General features: G+C 33.4%; 4 protein-coding genes and 1 pseudogene across 4 annotated transcripts; 2 read left to right on the forward strand and 3 right to left on the reverse strand.

The window, feature by feature from the left end:
- Nucleotides 1-102: 102 nt before the first annotated feature.
- On the forward strand, nt 103-6,770 carry LOC125608328 (F-box/LRR-repeat/kelch-repeat protein At1g09650-like). Its single transcript, XM_048778574.1, has one exon. It carries the CDS (start codon nt 2,508-2,510, stop codon nt 3,696-3,698), a length of 1,191 nt encoding a protein of 396 aa, XP_048634531.1. The 5' UTR covers nt 103-2,507; the 3' UTR covers nt 3,699-6,770.
- Nucleotides 6,598-8,280, forward strand: LOC106407635 (dof zinc finger protein DOF2.4). The gene is made up of 2 exons (XM_013848511.3): nt 6,598-6,829; nt 7,164-8,280. Exons 1-2 carry the CDS (start codon nt 6,779-6,781, stop codon nt 8,040-8,042), a joined length of 930 nt encoding a protein of 309 aa, XP_013703965.2. The 5' UTR covers nt 6,598-6,778; the 3' UTR covers nt 8,043-8,280.
- Nucleotides 8,281-13,101: 4,821 nt separating this feature from the next.
- On the reverse strand, nt 13,102-14,098 carry LOC106407316 (60S ribosomal protein L36-2). The gene is made up of 4 exons (XM_013848158.3): nt 13,994-14,098; nt 13,785-13,891; nt 13,412-13,611; nt 13,102-13,309 (listed from the first exon to the last, which is right to left on the reverse strand). Exons 2-4 carry the CDS (start codon nt 13,884-13,886, stop codon nt 13,273-13,275), a joined length of 339 nt encoding a protein of 112 aa, XP_013703612.1. The 5' UTR covers nt 13,887-13,891; nt 13,994-14,098; the 3' UTR covers nt 13,102-13,272.
- A 2,332-nt stretch (nt 14,099-16,430) lies between these two features.
- LOC125608238 lies at nt 16,431-18,833 on the reverse strand (annotated as a pseudogene).
- Nucleotides 16,753-17,112, reverse strand: BNAA04G29050D (cyclin-dependent protein kinase inhibitor SMR12). Its single transcript, XM_013848818.1, has one exon. The coding sequence runs from the start codon at nt 17,110-17,112 to the stop codon at nt 16,753-16,755; it is 360 nt and encodes a 119-aa protein (XP_013704272.1).
- Nucleotides 18,834-20,399: the final 1,566 nt, after the last annotated feature.

Here is a 20,399-nt window from a genome sequence, read left to right on the forward strand (position 1 = left end):
TTTTTGTTTGAATAGTTAAGGATCCGAATCGAAATAGTGAGTCCAATGGTGAGTCCCATTGCGGAGTCCTTAGGTATATAAATATTATTATTTTTTTTAATATAATTTTAGAAAGTAAAATTTAAATAAAACATGATTAAATAAAAACATGATTAAATATAAAGATTACACATAAAAGTTTATAAGATGTAACGGTAGTTAAACACACGGTCAAAGCAGAGGAAAAGACTTTAGTATTATTATTGACATTTTTATACTTAATGTAAATAGCTTTTATCAGTCAATCAGCCGAACACATGCAACGGGTTTCAAACCAAATCATTAGATGAAGCAAATAACATCTATAGCCTTTCAACTCTAGTATAAGTTCTTTTTTCTATAGTTAAAAATTAATTATCCTAACTGAAACGGTCTATGATTCTAAGATCTTTGTGTTTTAAGTTCTTAATCTGAAGATGTGTTTTGTCCAGGAAACTGAATGTTAACCAAAAATTGAATAAAATCGTATAATATTATTTTGCAAACTTGTTCTTTCTTTGTTGTCAAGATTTACATTATATATATTGGTTAAGTTTTACTAAACCAGCAGTTGTGTATTTGTGTTGGACATCCAGAAAAGATCAGTAACATTCAAAACCAAACTCAAAACATCATCTGCCCAATAACCTGTTGCCACCTGTCTTAAGGATCAAGTCCTTGAACCTCTTACGGACGGACTGATCCGATAAAATCCTTACATTATTTGCTTTTTATAATATAAATCTATTCAACTCAGCATATGGTGGCACGCTAAGGATCAGGGTTGGACTTCCGTTGCACTTGCTCTAAGATGTGACGTTGACTCTCGACAGCTCACAGAAACGCACTACAGCATGCTCATCCTACGGCGTATGAAGATCCCATGACAATCGTGCGGTTCATATTCTTCCACGAAAAACAATCGAACTTTCATCTCATTCCCGGCGATTTAAGCGCTAGGCGTTATCCCTTTAGTCCTTGTGGGTTTAACTTTAACACCTGCCGGAAACCATCCGGTGCTTCCTCCGGTTTAATACTGACTATGTTTAACGTCAAGTGGCGGGTGGCGCTTAGAGTTTTATGTTTCTACACATGTGTGGCCATGTGACATTGGTCTGTAATTTCCATTGCGAACGATCTAGTTTATCTCACGCCGCGAAACAATTATTTTATAGGACCCGGCCCACATAATATCTTCGAATTATTAAAAAAAAAAGAATCATATGAACTTTCTTCCGGATCCATTGTGCTTATACTTTGGAGGATCTATGAAATTATAGAAACCTTTGCAGAAATCATATCGAGAACTTTTATAAATTATTAATGTTGGGACTTTAAAATTTTATTAATTTATAGAAATATTAATTTTAAAAAGTTTTTTTTTTAGATTTGTTTCTATTTTTAAATATTTTTATTAATAAAATATTTGATTTTACCGTATATAAATTATTTATATTATAGAAAATTGACTTTCATATTATTTTATTATCTTATTTGGTGTATATTGTTATGTTTCACAAAATTGTTATGTGGTTTTCTATATAATTTTACTAAATATTATTAAAATATGTTAAAATATTAAAAAAAATAAAAGTATTTTCATTGTCAATATAAAACCAACAATATAATGTTTAGTTTGTATTTATATAAAATATATATAGAGATATATTATTAATTTATGATTTTAGTGGGACTATATATTTACATAAGAGTTTTAAAAATATTATTATCTTATTATTTTATCGATTTGTGTCTTATGTTGGCACCGACGAAATTTATTAATTTATAGAAATTATTAATCTCTCGAGTATTAATTGATAGAAGTTTTACTGTAATGATTTCCAACTTAATTTGTATCCTTCTTAATTGATATCTAGCAGATCCTTCTATTATATAAGAGAAATTGCATTAAATTTCTTTTCAATCTTATATTTAAATTAATCATCAGATATTAAAGAAATCTCATTCTCATAAATTAATTAGTGTTTTGTTAAATTGTATATCCATTTTGCCAATCTAGCAAAACTGACACATTTAAAGTTTATTATATGTGTTCTTTAATTAGAAAGCTTTTATCTTTTATCTACAATCTTAATTGTTTATTTTCTAACCTTTTAAAATTATTTAAAAACACACGTGTCATAATTTGATTCTAATAACTAAATTATATATATATGGTCTCTTAATGTAATATATATTGACAAATCTAAAAGTTAATGAAAAATAAATTTTAAAACCCAAAAATCACAGTAACATAATTGCTCTTATATTTTGTTTTTAAAACATAATTGCTATCAAAACTAATGTAATCTCTTCTAGAGATTTAGTTTCCATCTAGGCTTAAAACATAAGACATATCAATGTATGTTTTCTAATATAAATACTCACATGAGTTTAATAATGATCATCAGTTAACAACAACCGACCCTAGACTCTTTTCAGGACAATAACACCAAAACCCAAAACGAAATCTCAACACCATTCACGGTATGGAACTACCCCATGGCTTAATTAGAGATATCCTCGAGAAACTACCGGTGAAATCTCTGTTAAGATTCAAATCCGTGTCAACGCAATGGAAATCTACGATTGAATCTGCATATTTTAAGAAAAAACAGTTGTTATATAGTCAACTACAAGATCCAGATATCCTTATCACCAATCGCTGTGAAGGTGTAGATAAAGAACATGTAACAAGGATGTTCACGATAGGTTCGTCGGATTTGATCAAACTGCCTAATGTTTGCCCTGTGCCTATGCCAATTCCCTTGGAGAACAAAAAATCATCGATTTGTTATACCTATTCCGTTTGTGGTTGTGACGGTATGATATGCTATTACAATTACTTCACTTGTATATATCTAGTCAATCCTAATACTAGATGGTTACGAAGTGTTCCTCAAGCGGGGCATCAAGAAGCTGCTCTCAAGGTGATGAATAAAATACATGGAACCTGGACGGAAGATAACGATGGCATTTTATGTAATCTAGGATTTGGCAAAGACAAGTTCACAGGCAGATACAAATTGGTTTGGTTATATAATTCATTTGAGTTTACTCTAAGTAACACTACAGTTTGTGAAGTTTATGATTTTAATAACACCAACACTTGGAGGTATGTGACTGCTTCTCCTGTCCGTATTTTTGATGAACAAGCTCCAGTACACTTAGATGGATCACTTTACTGGTTCACTGATGAGTATATCACAGACACAAAAGTATTATCTTTCGATATCCATACAGAAAAATTTCACATGATCGCAGAAGCTCCATTTTTCGAAGTAGGTGAGAAGGAAATCATCATGTGCACTCTGAATAACCGTCTATGCGTCTCGCAGAAAGAGTGGCCAAAACAAGAGATTTGGTCACTAAATAATTCAGATATGACTTGGGAGAAAATATATTCGTTAGATCTACAAACTGATTATGATTGGTTTACGGATTATCTGCCACCACCATGCACTTATTCGCCAGACGTTGTTCCATGTGCCATTCCTGTCGCGGTTTTGAAGAACAAGAAGAAAACACTAGTGCTTTATTATCCTCGTGCGAAGAATCCGAATCTTTTAATGTACGATCCTGAATCAAGATCATATGATTTATGTTTCGTACGTGATTACATAGTACATTCTTGCGAGAGTTCATTTTCTTGTTTCCCAAGTTTGATGTCAATTGTATAAGAAAATGTTTACTTTTGCATATATTATAGTTTAGTATTAGAGACTAAATCTCCTACATCGGTAGTTGAAAAAATTCTTAAGTAATATATAATATAGATAAGCCAATCTATTTATTATCAGTTGGTTTTATGTTGAAAACTTATCTACTTTAAAATGGTATCAAATAATTCATACAGTTTAATTTGATCTAACATCGATCAGGTCCAAAGTGGTTCATCGATCCATGTCTAGATAATCCGAGATTGACGCTTAAAAAACTATCATCCCGAAGAAGCGTTTTAAAGATTAAGTCTCCAACACCGGTAGTTAGAAAAAATCATTAGTAATATATAAGATAGATGAGTCAATCAATTTATTACCAATTGTTTCTAGCTTGAAAGCTCATCTTTCTAACATAAAAAAAAATATACAAGAGAAAAATTAATGCACATTCCCAAAGAGAAAAAGGTTGTGAATCTCTCCTATCGTTCGCAATTCACCTACTGGTCATCCTCAACCTCGTAACACATACCTATCGCTTTGGTTTACACATTTCCATAGCTAATTGGAACTATCAAATCTCGATCACTTGCTTCTATATTGTACCGTCTCTAGTGCTCTGTTTTTTTTTCTTGGTATCAAGCTGCCTAATCCGAATCTTGTAATATACGATCTTGAATTAAGATCTTATGATGTATGTTTCGTAGAATTACATTTCAATGGAATGCATTTTCTTATTTCCCAAGTTTGATGTCAATTATATTTTAAAAATCATTAGTTTTGAGATATATTATAGTTTTGTGTCCTAGTTGTTTGATAATATTCAACTTATTTGCCTTGCAAAAGCCATGCTCTATTTTTTAATGCACAACCAAAATTTCCATGGGTATAAAACCTTCTTATCTTAAGAGTGTGATAGCCTCTCCCTTCATTTTGTGTGTGGATGAATGTCTTCCAACAGGGTCAACAAGCGTAGCTCTAACAAGACCGCTTCTCAAGTTATATCTCCCAAGAACGCTATTGATGTACGTACTACACTAACTTCCATTTGTCATCCGAAGGCTATTTTCAGACAGTTTTATGAAACAAGGATTATCAGAACACAACGGTTAACCATGACTTGCATTACACACACTGTGATCAGCTTCTCCAGCAGCGCGCCATGAATCTAACGGCAGAGAACTTTAGTTACATTGTCCAAAGCGGGGCGCCCTTTGCAAGGGAGTTTTGAGAGGATGATCTTATACTTGATAAGATCGACGTCTAGCAGCTGGGTCAAACCGATGGTGGATTGGAGTTGAAGACTAAGGAGTTTCTTAAGCCAACGGTGAGTTAGAAGAGGCTTGAGAAGCTCATGGTTAGTCTTCCTGATCTTGAGAGTTTCAGGGTTAAGCAATGTAAATAGTTCTTTGGTGTCTATTAACTCTTGATTATTGGTTTTATTTTTCCAATCCTTATTTTTTTTCATTAGTTTCTGTTCTGTAATGACATCTTCGAAATGTGTTTATCCTAATGTGAATGTCTTCTGTCCTACACAGTGCCAGTGACGTGCCGGCTCTTGCCGTTTGAACAAGGTACTTTTGCACAGAATCTTAAAAAAAAATTAGTTAGATCTTGGGTCTTTTTCTTAGATTTAGGGTCCTACAAATGATGTAAGAAAAGAATACAAATTAGAGTTAATTGATACTTGTTATAAGTTTATTACCAATCATCTTATGAGTTTGTGTTATTCTAATGTGAATGTAGTTCATGCTATCTATGCTAATATTTCATCTACGTATAACCGAATTATTAAAATGACTTAATTTACCAAATTAGTTTTGTTTCTGACACTAGCTGAATAAAATCTATCGAAGTCTGTGAGAGAATGTTTTAGCGTGGGTATAACTCTAGAACAAATTTATTGGGAAGTGAACCCAAGGCTCAAGCCTCAAACCTCAACGTTCAGGAGGAGATGGAGAGTAAGAGTCACGCGGTTCGAGGGAGATATATATTGCCATGCAGAACAAAAAAAAGGTAAAGCAGAGAGGGAACATGATGGACCGGTCACGATGCTTCGGCTGTCGTCCAACGACCAAAGCACCAATTTTACCCACTTTTCCTATTATCAATCTCTTTGATCTTCTTTTTCCGTTCTTAAATAATCCTACTAAATCATTTGTATGATCAACGATCCTATTATAATCATTATGTAACGCCTCGAAATTTGGTCTACATAATACTTTTGTCTCCTAAATTCACTCCATATATTCTACTCGGATCAATCTACACAGAAATCAACGTTATAATCACTCTTAACGAGAGATTATTCGATTCTTTAAATTGAATCAATCTATAAAAAAACACAATGTGGTCATTATTTTAAGGGACAAAGGGTTAACTTTACATATAATTATATAAACTTCATTCAGTTTATAACATCGTTGTCATGGATTCATAACAACAATTTTATGAGCATCCAAATTCAACGAGACTTAAGTTTATTAAATTGTTACAGTTGATTTTCTGTTCTATGGAAATCACCTGTCAAGAATATACTTTTATTTATTACATGGAAATGAAGTATTAGTCAAATAATCACGACTTATATAGACCATGCTGATAAATTGATAATGATCTATAAATCTCGCTCAGTCTATTTGTGTGGATCTATCAAGCGATGACCATCACGAGGTAGAAGATAAACCTTATGCACTAAGAAAATATACTTTTATATGTATGAAACTATTGATAAGAAATTTAAACCCTAACTAAAGCAAGAAAACAAAAAGAATCATGTCAGTCCTACCCCATATGGTACACAAACCCTAATAATTACATATATGACAACTATTTTATTATACCTCAATACAAAATATTATACACACATGCAGATATATATATAAAGGTTCGTCCACTTTAAGTTTTAGCCATCTTCATCCTCACACTCAATCTTCTCCTCTATCCCTTCATTCTCTTTGTTTTTTTTTCTTCTTCTCTTTGTTGTGATCCCTTACTAGATCTAGTTCTAATATCACCCACCAAGAAAAAGAGAAAAGAAAAAAAGGAATCTAGCTTTACTTTTAAGATTTTGAAGAATAAAATCAAAAGAGAGTATAACCATGGTTTTTTCCTCCATCCAAGCTTATCTTGATTCATCCAACTGGCAACAAGTAAGTGCTTTGGTATTCTATATATATATACAAACTTCTTTCAGAGTATACAAGACAATTATTATTTCTTAGCAATTGCAAGTTCTAATTTGGGAATCAAACCAATAATGATAAATCTTAATTCAAAGCAAGAAAAAGAAAAACTCAAACAAACAATCTTCCTGCTATGGAATAAGCATAATCTAATTTTAGAATCAACTCCAAAAAGGAGTACTAATCTTAGTTCAAAGCAAGAAAACTAAAAGATACAAATATTATTTTTGCTTAGCATGTTCTTGAATATTCTTGTTCACCTTTATCAATCTTTTCTTTCTAATTTGTTAAATTATTTTAGGCTCCTCCGAGCAATTATAACCAGAGCGGAGCAGGAGCCTCAGCAACCGGCGGTCATGATCCTGGTCCTCAGCTGCAGCCGCAATCTCAGCCGCAGTCTAACGGTAGCGGAAGCAGTGGCTCGATCCGCCCAGGATCGATGGTGGATAGAGCAAGACAAGCAAACGTAGCTATACCAGAAGCCGCACTGAAATGTCCAAGATGCGAATCCACCAACACTAAGTTCTGCTACTTCAACAACTACAGCCTCACTCAGCCACGTCACTTCTGCAAAACCTGCCGGAGATACTGGACACGTGGCGGTGCCCTCCGCAACGTCCCCGTCGGTGGTGGCTGTAGGAGAAACAGGCGAACTAAAAGCAGCAACAACAATAACAACAGCACCGTCACTAGCAACAACTCAAGCTTCTCCTCCGCGGCTTCAGGGAATGCATCAACCATCAGCGCGATTCTCTCCTCGAACTATGGAGGAAACCAAGAGAGTTTCTTGAGCCAGATTTTGTCTCCGGTGAGGCTAATGAATACTACTTATACTACAGATAACAGCATGAGCTTGTTGAACTCTGGAGGATTGAACCAAGACTTGAGGTCAATCCAAATGGGAAACTCTGGTGGCTCGCTTATGAGCTGTGTTGATGAGTGGAGATCGACGTCTCATCATCAGCAGCCGCAGATTTTGGGAGGTGGAAACTGTGAGGCTTATTCTAATACTAATCCATCTTCAAATGGCTTTTACCCTTTTGAATCACCGAGGATAACTTCTGCTTTAGCGTCGCAGTCTTCTTCGGTTAAAGTTGAAGATAATCCTTACAAATGGGTTAATGTCAATGGTAATTGCTCTTCCTGGACTGATCTTTCTACTTTCGGCTCTTCTCGTTGAGTTCAACAAAACGAAAAAGAAAAAGAAAAAATGGGTACTTATTGATGAAATACCCTAGTTACAACTTATTAGATGAACTTTGTCTTGTTTTACGTTTTTGTTTAGTTTATGTTGTTTATGACTTCCCTCTTTGTCGACCTATGGTTCTACGTACGTATCTTAAGTTGTTGGGTGTGTCTGAGACTGTACCTTTGTTCTTTTTGTCAACACTGTTTATTTGTTATCTTTGAGTTTGATACATCTGGTCTTAGTTTCTTAAATGGATCTATATCTGTCAAATTATTAAAATCATGATATGTTGAATGAGTTAACTTTATTTCTCACCAATTTGGTTTTTATTTTGTGTGTTGTTGATTATTAAACTATACTGTGATCAGTAATTTCACTTTACCAAGCGTAATTAGAAGCTAATTTGATTATATCTAAACAAATTTGCAAACTACATTGTTTTAACTGAAACTGCCAATAACAAAGCACTATTGGTCAAGGTTTCTTCTAAGTTTGTTCTCCTCTACACTCTCAACGTGGAATAAACTATAGAGTTGAAAGAAAGTAGACCAAAAGAATGTGAATGGAATTTGAATCTTGAACGAGCTAATATACTAACCTCCTATAATTATGATAAAGCTTGAACTCGCCAGTAACCGTGTCCTCACATTATTGCTATAGAGCTTGATCTCGCTAGTTAACCGTGTCTTGATATTTTTTTCTTAATGATTTTTAAGATTCTTATTAGAAAACTATTGACATTTTTCATAGACATGGTTTGTTTAATTTTAAAATTTAAAACAATATCTAATTATATAACTGAATTATATTAGAATATTAATATTTTTTTTAGAAACTTTGAAATTCTAAGCATTAGAGATGCCCTAATAATACTATGATTGATGTGTGTGCGCCTATATTGATATTTTCTAGAACCTTTGAAATTCTAAGCATTAGAGATGCTCTAATATTGTAATACTATGATTGATACGTGTGTGCGCCTTTGTTTAAAATTTTTTGTGTTTTGATTTGCTCTAAAATCTCTGTGTATTATATAAATCTATCACTTTAATGGATTTGAAAATGTTCAAACCGTAAAAACATTAGTCAGTCTTTTTTGTCAAAAAAACATTAGTCGATTTTAATTTATTGTACTCCTTCTGTTTCACAATGTAAATAATTTAGACTAAAAACACTAATATTAAAAAAATTGGTACTTTTTGAAAAATAATATTTAATTAATTAGTTCAACCAATTATAAAAAAATGTATTATTTGATTGATTATACTATATTCAATAAATGTAAAAGTTATCTAGATATTTGAAAACTATTTACATTTTGAAATAAAATATTTTTTTTTAAACTACTTACAATAAAAAATGGAGTGAGCAAGAGATTTTGATTTTAAATTATTTTATGTTCAAAAATCAAAACAATAATTAGATAATAATTTAATCTAGATAACTGAGATGACGGCTGAATTTTCTTAACTGTGAAACAAGGACAGAAGCAGAGAATCAATGTCGGGACGAGAATTTTAATCTTAAGACGTCAGTTTGACGCGCTTTGGAAAGCGTGTACACGGCTCACTAGGCGACATATTTGCTTTTATGTCAGTTTGTGTGGGACACGTCGTCCATTTTCACTGATAAGTGTTAGAACTCATTCTCAAGTCTCTACTGATTTGGTCATTAGTATTGTTTCTTCCGTAGTTCCATTCCACTGCTCCACTTATACTTACTAGTTACCTTTTAGTATAGTCGAGACTTATATTTACACAAAACATTCATTATCGAAAGAAAACATTCTTTATAGCGTTTTTTTTTCGGTTCCTAAAAAAGGGGGAGGATTGGTTCATAGTGAAAGAAAGGAATCTAAATTAGATGATTGTTCTGCTTTTGCAAGTACCAAGGCTGCTCACCAATATGGAATAAAGCACATTCAAACCTATAAAGCTAGGCCACAGAATAAAAAACCTGCCAATCTCCCATAATTTAGCTATTTTCATTATATAGTTACTAAACATAATCATCATCATCATAGTACTAAAAGTTTATGTTTCTATTCCTTATCATATTGACATCATAATTTGAATTAACTGAAGTGACCACTTACCAGTATTGTTGAAACATCGGTTACTTCAACTGCATATCAGATCACTCGAACTTGGAGTTCAGCTGCCCCCTCGTTACAAGTTGTCCATAATACAAAGCAATTTAATGGGAACGTAAAATTAAAACATCCAGTATAAAACTTGTAAGGCAGCTTACTATATATAAAGAATTAATTCCCAACATATGATTGTATAAAACATACAGTATATTCCCAAAATAAATGGTAGCATGTGGCTCAATATGTAGCCACATCAATGTATTGATTTCCGCGAAGGTCTAGGCATATATAAACGACGACCAGCATATTTGTGTACTTAGACCATTTTTAACGCAGAACCTTAAGAGGTTTTTAAAGATAAAAACTGATTTAATTAAATAAAAATTAAAACAATAGGCAATTACCGATCCTTAGTAAGGGATTTTGGTAACCGCTTTTAAAGGGGTTTTTCGAACACGTGTAAGCATAGGAAATTTTCTATTTTTTTTTCTCTCTGTTCTTTCTTTCTCGACTTCTCCTTTGGCGATTGAAACCGTCCTCTCTCGTCCTCACGGCATCTCCTCCGGCTTCTCTGGTCTCCTCCGGCTTCTCTGATCTCTTCACGGCGTCTCTTTTTCTCCATTGAGAATCACAGGTTCGTCCACTTTTAATCTTGTCTTGATCCTGGTCGACTGATTGTGATATACCAGCTTTCACTTTTACAGCACGTAAGTAATAGTAACTTACTTTCCTATCACTATAAACCATACTCCCGCTTTACTGTTGTTTGATATTTTAATACTTGCACTAGGTCCCCAAAGGTCTTCCCAAGTTCGATACTAGCTAGGGTAATGCCATGTAATATTTAAAAACTCAAGATTTAAGCAATTAATTAACTGCATCGCTTAATGGTACATAATCACATCGATTTTGGCCACATAAGTAAATTAATGGATTGGTCTTTGATCAAGACATCTCACGGATATACTTATAACTTATAAGTTAGCTAGTATATGGAAACTGAAAATAAAACATAAAACGAATAGCGATGGTAAATTGGCGTCTAAACCTTCATAAACGTCTGACTAAGACAGTCCATTTGAAAACATGATTTAGTAATGTAGGTTTCATGATGTAAATAGAACGAACGTAGTTGCATTTCTAACAAACAATCACAATATTTTCGATTATTCATAAGAACAACATTAAAAAATATACTAAATATGGTACAAAGAGTATGTATGAATCACTGAACCTTTGATTGTGCGGCTTTGTTTAAGCTGCTGCGCTTAATCCGTATAGAATGGCTTGATTTTGACCGCATCAAGCCATTTTTTAGACCTTACAAAATATGGCTTGGTTACTTATTCCACACGGATGGACCAAACCATGTTGAAACACCAGAGAACAAGCATCTTGTATGATTTTATGGTTACTCAATTAACCTTAATATTTGACTGTTTAGGCAGGGTTAAACTATGTTTGCTTTATTAAAGGATGTAAATGTTACCCAATCGAGATGAAAGCATTTGCAAGTAAGCAAACATCAAAACTGCATCTCTTTTGGTAGTGGAGTTGTTCTGCGTCTTGTAGATAAGGATAGTGTGGCGGGTTAGACAATAACACCTATTATATGTAGATGCCACAAGTTTCCAATGGATATTCTAAAGATTTTATTTGAACAACTTTTCTATTTTATAACAAAAGAAAAATTATAGACCTTTTAATCCATAATCTCTTCCTGTCGGGAACAAACCATTTAAAATGAATTGAATTTCTTTCTCTACCACCGGAGTTGAACATCAGTATTTGGTAATTCGCAATAATTGGTTCTATATAAGATACATGTCTCATCATATACAATCGGAATATATATATACAAAGATGATCTAGTGTCTCTTATCATCTTTTAGAGATGATCTTTTAGATGTTTGAAATTGATCGATGTATATATAAGGATCATACATGTGGATAAAGTGGTGAAGAGATTATAATCTCTTAGTAGTATTACCTTGTCACGTTTCTTCCTCATCTTGTCATCAACCACACATGTTCATTATTAGACCAAAGATTCCTTATGAGCCATAACACTTTAAAAAGTACATAAGCCTACATCTGTATTTACATAACGTGCATGCATACATGCACAATCCCTTTTTCTTTTCTAATGATCCTATATACCTACCTATATACTTTAGGCCATCAGAAATCTGAACCAGAAGCTTGTACTCCTGTTCCATCGAAAGAAAGATTTTCTAATTTTTTTTTTGTCTACAAAGATATCTTTTTAAAAAATTTAAGATATTTTTAGTAATTAATTTTAATAAGTTGTATACTTTAAAAACATCAATTCAGAATATTTGAATTGATTAATAATTATTAGATTATGTATAGTAAAAATAATTAATAAATTTAATTGTAAACATTTATTTTAATTTTAATATGCATGAATATTTGAAAACAAAAAATTAGGAGATAGTATTAAAGACTTTGATCCAAGAAGATCCAAATCAGCCAAGTTTACATACCAGAAAGAAGGCAATAAAAACGTCGGATTACCCATGGCATGTGTTGAGGAAAATAAAATAGATAGAAACAACATTTTAGTGGAGCACATACGTGAGCATTCAAGTGAATGGATCTTAAGAAATTAGTTTGGTCAAAGTTATTTCTGTTGTTATCAGAAGTTCCCTTTTACTTCTTGGAATGTCTCACCAGTAGATCTTGTAAGCTCCATACTAAATCTTTAGATTTTCTGAAAAATTGGCAGCAACCATAAATTACAAAGCATCTAATATTTACAAAGGTACGAGCTCAATTCCGAACTGAAATTGCTCTAGTGCCCCCAATACACTAAATAAAGTCGTATTGGGTTACCATTATCAGGCCTGATTTGTTAAAGGGTGTTGGTATTTAATGGGCTACGATTTTCAGGCCTGCTTTGATAATGAGGACTTAATAAAAGAACAAAGGGGGGAATAAAACATGGAATGGTTTAAAATGCTCAACGAGAAAACGGAAGTGTGAAATAACATTAGTCCATATTACTAACAAAACACACATATATGTTTTGAGCAATATGCAATAAGATCGAAACAAAATTTGAAGAGTTCTAAAAATAACAAAGCTCCAATAAAACAGAAGAGATGTTTACTTCTTCTTCTCAGTAACACCACCACCACCAGACCTGCAAAAAAACCAAATTTTCAGTAAACACAAGTTGGTCTGAATCATGACACTAAACTCTTGCGAAGCAGAGGGAATCAAAATTGAGTTAGTAATCAATTACCTCATCTTACGGAGAACACTAGACATCTCCTCTCTCTTTCGCTTGGCTCTCTTGTGGGTTCCCAACTTCCTCTTAGCGACCTTAAGAGCCCTCTTGTCTTTACCAACCTTGAGAAGCTCGGTGATTCTCTTCTCGTAAGGAGCAAATCCAGCAACTTCCCTGATCAGTGATCTGATAAACAATGTCCTCTTGCTCGTTTTCTACAATATACAATAATGTCAGAAAAAACCAAACATCGCAACACAAAACCACTTCTCAGCTCATAACTCAACATTAACAATACTATTGAATCCACATGTTCCAATCTAGACCAAACATGAAACCAAGACTCTTGTCTTGTCTAAAGATCGAGAGTGAAGCGAGAGAACCATACCCCTTTGCGAGAGTTGGGACGAGGAGCTAACTCACGTCTTGTCGTCACGTGTCCTTTGTTCAACCCCACGAACAAACCAGTCTTCACTTGTGGTGCTGCCATTTTCTCTGTAATAAACCAACACCAAACGAATCAAACATCAGTTACGAATCATTACATTCACTAATGAGAAACTTTGGACAATTATACCAAAGAGAGGGACTCATTACCTTCGTCTTAGATCGACCTCCTGCAATGAAGAAGCAGCCGCTGCAATAAAACAACGAAGGGTTTTTTATATGTACAGCGATGAAATGGGAGCCCTAGTATTTTCTCTACACATTGGGCTATTAAACTGAAATTTATTGGGCTTTTAGATTGATCTAGTTGGGCCTTTTGCAATCTTGTTTTATAATTAGTGTTAAAATCGGGATTAAGCAAGTTTAATTGTTTTTTTTTTCTCTGGGCTTCAAAAAAGTTACATAATGTGGAATCGAAATAGATTTTTATATGCTCGTAAGAAAGTTCAATTCAAGCGATTTTTCATGTATATCTCTAGTTACACAAGATGTTTGTTTACTTGTTTTTTTTTTTTTTTATCAACGTTTGTTTACTTGTATTTAAACAAAAAATGATATTTCTAACAACAACTAATAAGAAAATGGCAAGTATAACAACAATATTTTTAATTAAATGGTTACTTGTATTTAAACAAAAATATATGTTTTTGTTAATGAAAATTTCAAAGTATATCAAGTGTTTAGCTTGAGATTGATTTTTTTTTTTGCTTCAAGTCTTTTAATGCAAGGTGGTGTTGGCTCAAACTTTACTAGGACTTGTTGCCAACCACAGCTTTAATTCTTCCAATCATAGTGAGAGTATGTTGGTAATTTATTGAGTCTTGGCACATATCCACGTCTGTTTTGAGTTTGGTTTTCGTTGGAAACTAAATTATTGTCGTTTAGTCAGTTTAGACCATGATTAACGGTGAAACCCAAATGGGTTTTTTATTATTATTATTTTTGTCTGAATTTAACAAAAAAACTAAAAATCAACCAATCGCATGCCATCACGTGTCAGTAAAACCTGCGAACAGTGTAAGAAACCATCAAATAGCCATCTTTATTCTGGCTATTCAGCAACCGGTTTTTGCTTTTTTATGGGTTTCCCTTTTTTAAGAAACCCACTAAACACCTCCTCCGATAATCCTGCCCTTAGGTTTGGATTTCATAATAAATGATTGGTTAATCCCTTAATATTTGTCGGAAGATATCTAATTAAATGTGGATTAGACTAAGATGATATGTTTTTGGACTAATCCATTTAGTAATATTAATGATTTCCTGCCGATCAAATAGCTGATAGGGTTTATAAAAAAAAACTATAATTCTCCCTCGTATCACCACCAATGTCAATGATCCATATCAGCTGATCATATAGGCCAATATCGATGTTGAACCCTACTTATATCACATGCTCTTTCTACATTTTTTTACTCTTTCTACATAGATTTCTACCCGAAATTTTCCCTTTTTATTGAAAAGAATTGACTGTCGAAAACGTTCTTTTTACACACATTTCTACACTCCAACAAACTGATCTTTCTATCTTTCTGCTCTAAATTTTGCTATTTTTAGAAAATTCAATTTTCCAAGAACTTTTATATCCACTTTGACAAACATGTACTACAAGTAAACACGTTCTTTCGTCAAAGAATGTATAGTACTGAAGTTTTCGATCAAATGATACATATACACACAATATGTATGGATATCTCATATGATTAATCTAGAATCTGATAAAAACGGTTACTAAAGAAGAACAGTCAACACTGCTTTATGTATCTATTGGTGTGAAGATTATCGTCTGAGAAATTTAGGTATAAGCTTTTAATATAATCTTTGTTTATTATGCAAAGTGCGGATGTATGTAGATCTCTTTCTCATCTCTTTTTGTTTATTTGTTTTTCTTAATCAATGAAATAACTACAACGTATCATTCAAGCTACGATCAAATTAATAAATGGTCAATTAGTTAACAAATTAGGAGACAGGTCAACAAAACCGAAAGCCACATAAAAAGAAAGAGAGTAACATATACGTAACGAACATAACGGCAACAAAAAGAAAGAAATGAACAACAAAACAAAAATATTAAACAAAAAGATTTTTGAAGATCCATAAGAAAAAGGAAGAAGCTTATGGCATGAGAGGACTGATGAGTGTTCTCACCGTAGGCTTTTTAATAAAATTAGCATTGGATGTTCCAACTTTATAAGTCGAAGGAACTTAAATAAGGCCTCGACCCCTAAAGTGTTTATAAAATTCTATCTCTTGTCATGTCTTCTTCTTCATGTTTCTAACCCTTTTTCACTTTGATTACGTCTCTCTCTTTCTTTTGCGTAACTTTAACTTTACAATATCATCAGCTTCGTTCATTGTGAGTGAATATTGTCAACAAATATATAATGTAGCTTACTGCTTACGGTATCACAAGGCTACTGCTTTCGTTCCATCTCTGACTAATGCAAAGTACACTTCACGAGATCATACAAGCAATCAGTGTTTCTTCAGAAACACTTCACTAACGTAGTAACGTTGAACTCTCGTGATCATACAAGCAATAAGAGTTGTAATACATCATGAAAAACATATTTGAGCAATTAGATGGCTGAAAACTATTAAACCGAAAACAACATACATATAAAAGACAAATATAATGTATGATAGAATACATGATATATTCTCTTGTAAGTAACTCATAACTCATAAGTAAGAACAAAACTAACAATGGACAAATAATCATCATCTTGATACAGAAATATATATTTGAGAATCAAGAACTCTTAAAAACAAAATACCAATTCAATCAAGGTTTTTTCTTTGTCTATCTTCAGGAAAAAAACGTTCAGATATTTTCCAAACGTGACCTAGAAATGGCAATAATAAAACCACAAAAAATACTAAAAGATTATCTCTTCCTCTATTTCTTATTTCTTGATCGTCATGGTCGTCGTCCTCCACTGCAAATCCGTTATAAACGAAGCATTTCCCGGCGAAAAGCCCAACCGTCTACGACACGACATTGTTACACCTCTGTGCATCGTCGAATACTTATTTTCGCCTTTTCTTGGCGCCGGTGGACATTCTCTGACCTCAGGGATTCTATTCTCCGGACGAGTTGGTGTTTTGAATCCGTCATTGTCTTCTTCCACACCTTCTTCATCTGTTCTCTTCCTTTTCCGACAAGTTTCCAACACGAGTTTATTGTCTGAAAACGCCTCTTCCCTCGTCTCTGAAACCTCACCTAACGTTACATCTTCCTGCTTCAGACTCGTGATCTTCGACATGCCTATAAATCTACAAAACTCAAGAACCTAAGAAGGGCACCACAAAGAAGAAAAGAAAGAGACACCCTCTTGTTCTTCAGAGAGAGAAGAAGAATATGAAGGAGAAATAATGATTTATCGATGTAGATAGATCCAACGTGGTAAAGAATATTAATCAGGAAAATTGTCAGCTTTTCCTTTTATTATTGTTTTGGTTTCTTTAGCAATTTTTCAGGTTTGTTTAGAGATGGAGATAGGAGCGAGTTTATTGTGTTTGTTGTGACAAGGGAGAGAGTCTAAAGGCATACATAACGTATTGGAACCCTCTAGCTGATTTAGGGTATGACTGGTTTTCCCGCTACCATCCGCAAACGCAGCTTTTGCGGTTGGTAGCGGTTGTTGGCGTTTTGCAACAATCGTTCAAACCGCTCCAAACCGCTCCAAATCGCTCTGAACCTCATAAATTCAAAAGCTGGTTCCAGCTAGCGTTTGCGGTTGCGGGCGGTTGAGGGAGGATAAATTTTTTTTTTTTTCCAAAATAATATAAATACAAAAATAAAATTATTCAATAAAAAAATTAAATTGGAATTATAAAAATGCTAAAATATATCTATTATATTTTAATTAATATTATAAAACTTTAAAACAAAAATATTTTCTATATTTTAAAAAAAAATAAACTATAACTTTCTAAATATAACTTTTATATTTATTATAATATTATTATTTTTGATATTTTTATAATTATAGAAAATGTAAATATTGTTAATTTATTATTTAACCGCTGCTGCACTTAGTAGTTAACCAGTCATAAGTATTCCGCAAACGCACCAATTTTTAACCGCAGAACCAGTCGTACAAATCTCTTAAAACCGCTAGAAACCGCAACCACCCGCATCCGCAAACTCCCGCAACCGCAACCGCAACCGCTGCGGTTGAACCAGTCAGGCCCTTAGAAGGAGACCTGATGTGACATCATGCGTATTAAAACCGTTACGATAAATTTTTTTCTTTTAATTATCTAATTATATAAAAAAATGTTGGAGTCTCTCCTGCTGAGGACACGTCAGAAAGTCGAAGTCCATAGTGTTGACACGTGTCCCGCTTCAATGAAACGCGCCGTATCATTTAATCGTATCGGTATGGGTTACAATACTTCGTGCTGGGCTTGAGTTTCTTCGTTAGTGGGCTTCGGTTTTGTTGAGAGATAGACGTCGAACCTAATTCCTGTCTTTGACGGGTTGTCCCCCTGTGATAACATAAAAACATTTCATACCGGGACAAAAAATGAGATTATAGTAAACCGTGACGTACCTCCTCCTCCGGTACACTCCATACCGGAACGTAACCAACGAAACCACCCTCAAATCGAACTCGACGCTTCCCTTCTCGCCCCTCTCTTTCCCAATCAAATCAACCAACCGCCCCTCGAGGTACGTCCCGGAGATGGCGAGCGTCGCGTTCACCGGAGTCTGATCCATCGTCCCCAGATCGAACGGCTGCAGGCGCGTCTCGGAGAGAGACGCACGGTCGTAATAGAGCGTGCACAAGACGCCATCGTAGTGAAGCGACATCTACGAATTAGGGTTTTGAAACTGGAGACCGAGGTCCCAGTTTCCGGCGAGGCGGTTGTCGGAGACGGTGAAGTTGGAGACGGAGAGGGAGTTGAGGTAGACGGTTGGGAGCTGGGGACGGACGATGATGAAGAAGATGAAGAGGATGAGGCCTAGGATGCGAAGATATCATGGATGCGAAGGTTTAGTTGCAGAACCGAATAAAGAGGAAAGAAGATGATGACATCTACATCTTTTTCGTATTTTACAAAACAAAATAAATAAAAACTACAAAACGTTACCATTTTTTATTCAAATTATGTTTTGGCTGGCCCAAATAGAGTAAGGCAGCCCATTAACCTAAACTATAATAATATTTGGAATCCACAAAAGTAATATATATGTGTATTATTGAAAATTAAAACCCTATTAAAAATCTCCTGAGTATTTCCCGATTTATTTCCGATTTTTCAATAACTCGCTAGGCCCTGATCAGCCGCACGCGTTGCGCCTAGCGAGTTTCCGAACAAGGACGCTACGTGAGATAATAATCATAAATTTAAGATTTGTAATGATAGTGACAAGTTGACAATATTGTAAGAATGCCACAAACTTTATTAATCAATAGATTATATCGTTTATGTCAATTTTGAAATCAGATTTGTTTATGAGAATTGAACTCAATATACGAAGATGACATCATTTTTAAGAAATTAACCAAAATATTGATACAAGAAATTTGTATTGGTTTGAGCTAACTGAAAATTGAAGAAATTGGTTTAGGGTGCTTTGAACATTGTAGGGAAAGAGAAAGATAAAGAGACGAACTCTCATAGTGCTAGAAGCTCTGTAAATACATAAAACTTTGAGTATCACAATACTAAAAGCCAAATATGCTGAAATATTAAGCTATTCACAACTGTAATACCATATGAACTTCTTATTTGTATGAATGATAAGTTTTTTCTCCGCACTTGGGGACTTTGTAATTATACAAAAAATAGCATATAAATATATTATCAATTCAGAAACCACTGGAATAATTTTATTTGCAAGATTATTTTTGTAAGGAAAACTGGGCACATAAGATCACAAAGATGACAAATAGACATGAGAAACATGATTTAAAAAAAAAACAAGATAAATTTCTTTCCGATTCTACCAACATAAATTTTGAATTCTCTGATTATTTTTTTAATGTTTTTTCTCCGGCATAATCATGGTATATTCAGCGATCTCGCTCTTTGACTATAACCCGTTTATGGTTTTTATGTCGATTGGCAAAAAATCATACATTATAAATTAGAAGACAAATCCTTTTAACAAAGAAAGTTTAAAACTTTATGTTATTCAATTAAAAAAAATAAAGAATATTAAATTAAAACTGTAAAATTAAGAAGCTAATAGAAACTAAAAAAAATAAACCCAAACTATTTACATAATATTAAACAAATATAATTGAGCTTCAAAATTTTTATATTACTTATGCATCAAAGGAATCTTCTTTACAGCTAGGCAATGACTTTAAATGAATTGAAATATTTGACATGAAATTTTATAATTGTACATTCAAGTGTTAATTTATAATATATACAATTAGATTTACACTTTCAATATTTTACTCAGCTATCAATATCATATTCATAATAATATAAACTGTAACGAAATGCAGTCAATCCATTCATTCAAATGATAATCACGAGAATCACAAAACTATTTTTGAGATCCTAAAATATAGCAACCCACAATTAAACA

Source organism: Brassica napus, chromosome A4, assembly GCF_020379485.1.
Source record: "Brassica napus cultivar Da-Ae chromosome A4, Da-Ae, whole genome shotgun sequence".
NCBI classification, from domain to species: Eukaryota; Viridiplantae; Streptophyta; class Magnoliopsida; order Brassicales; family Brassicaceae; genus Brassica; species Brassica napus.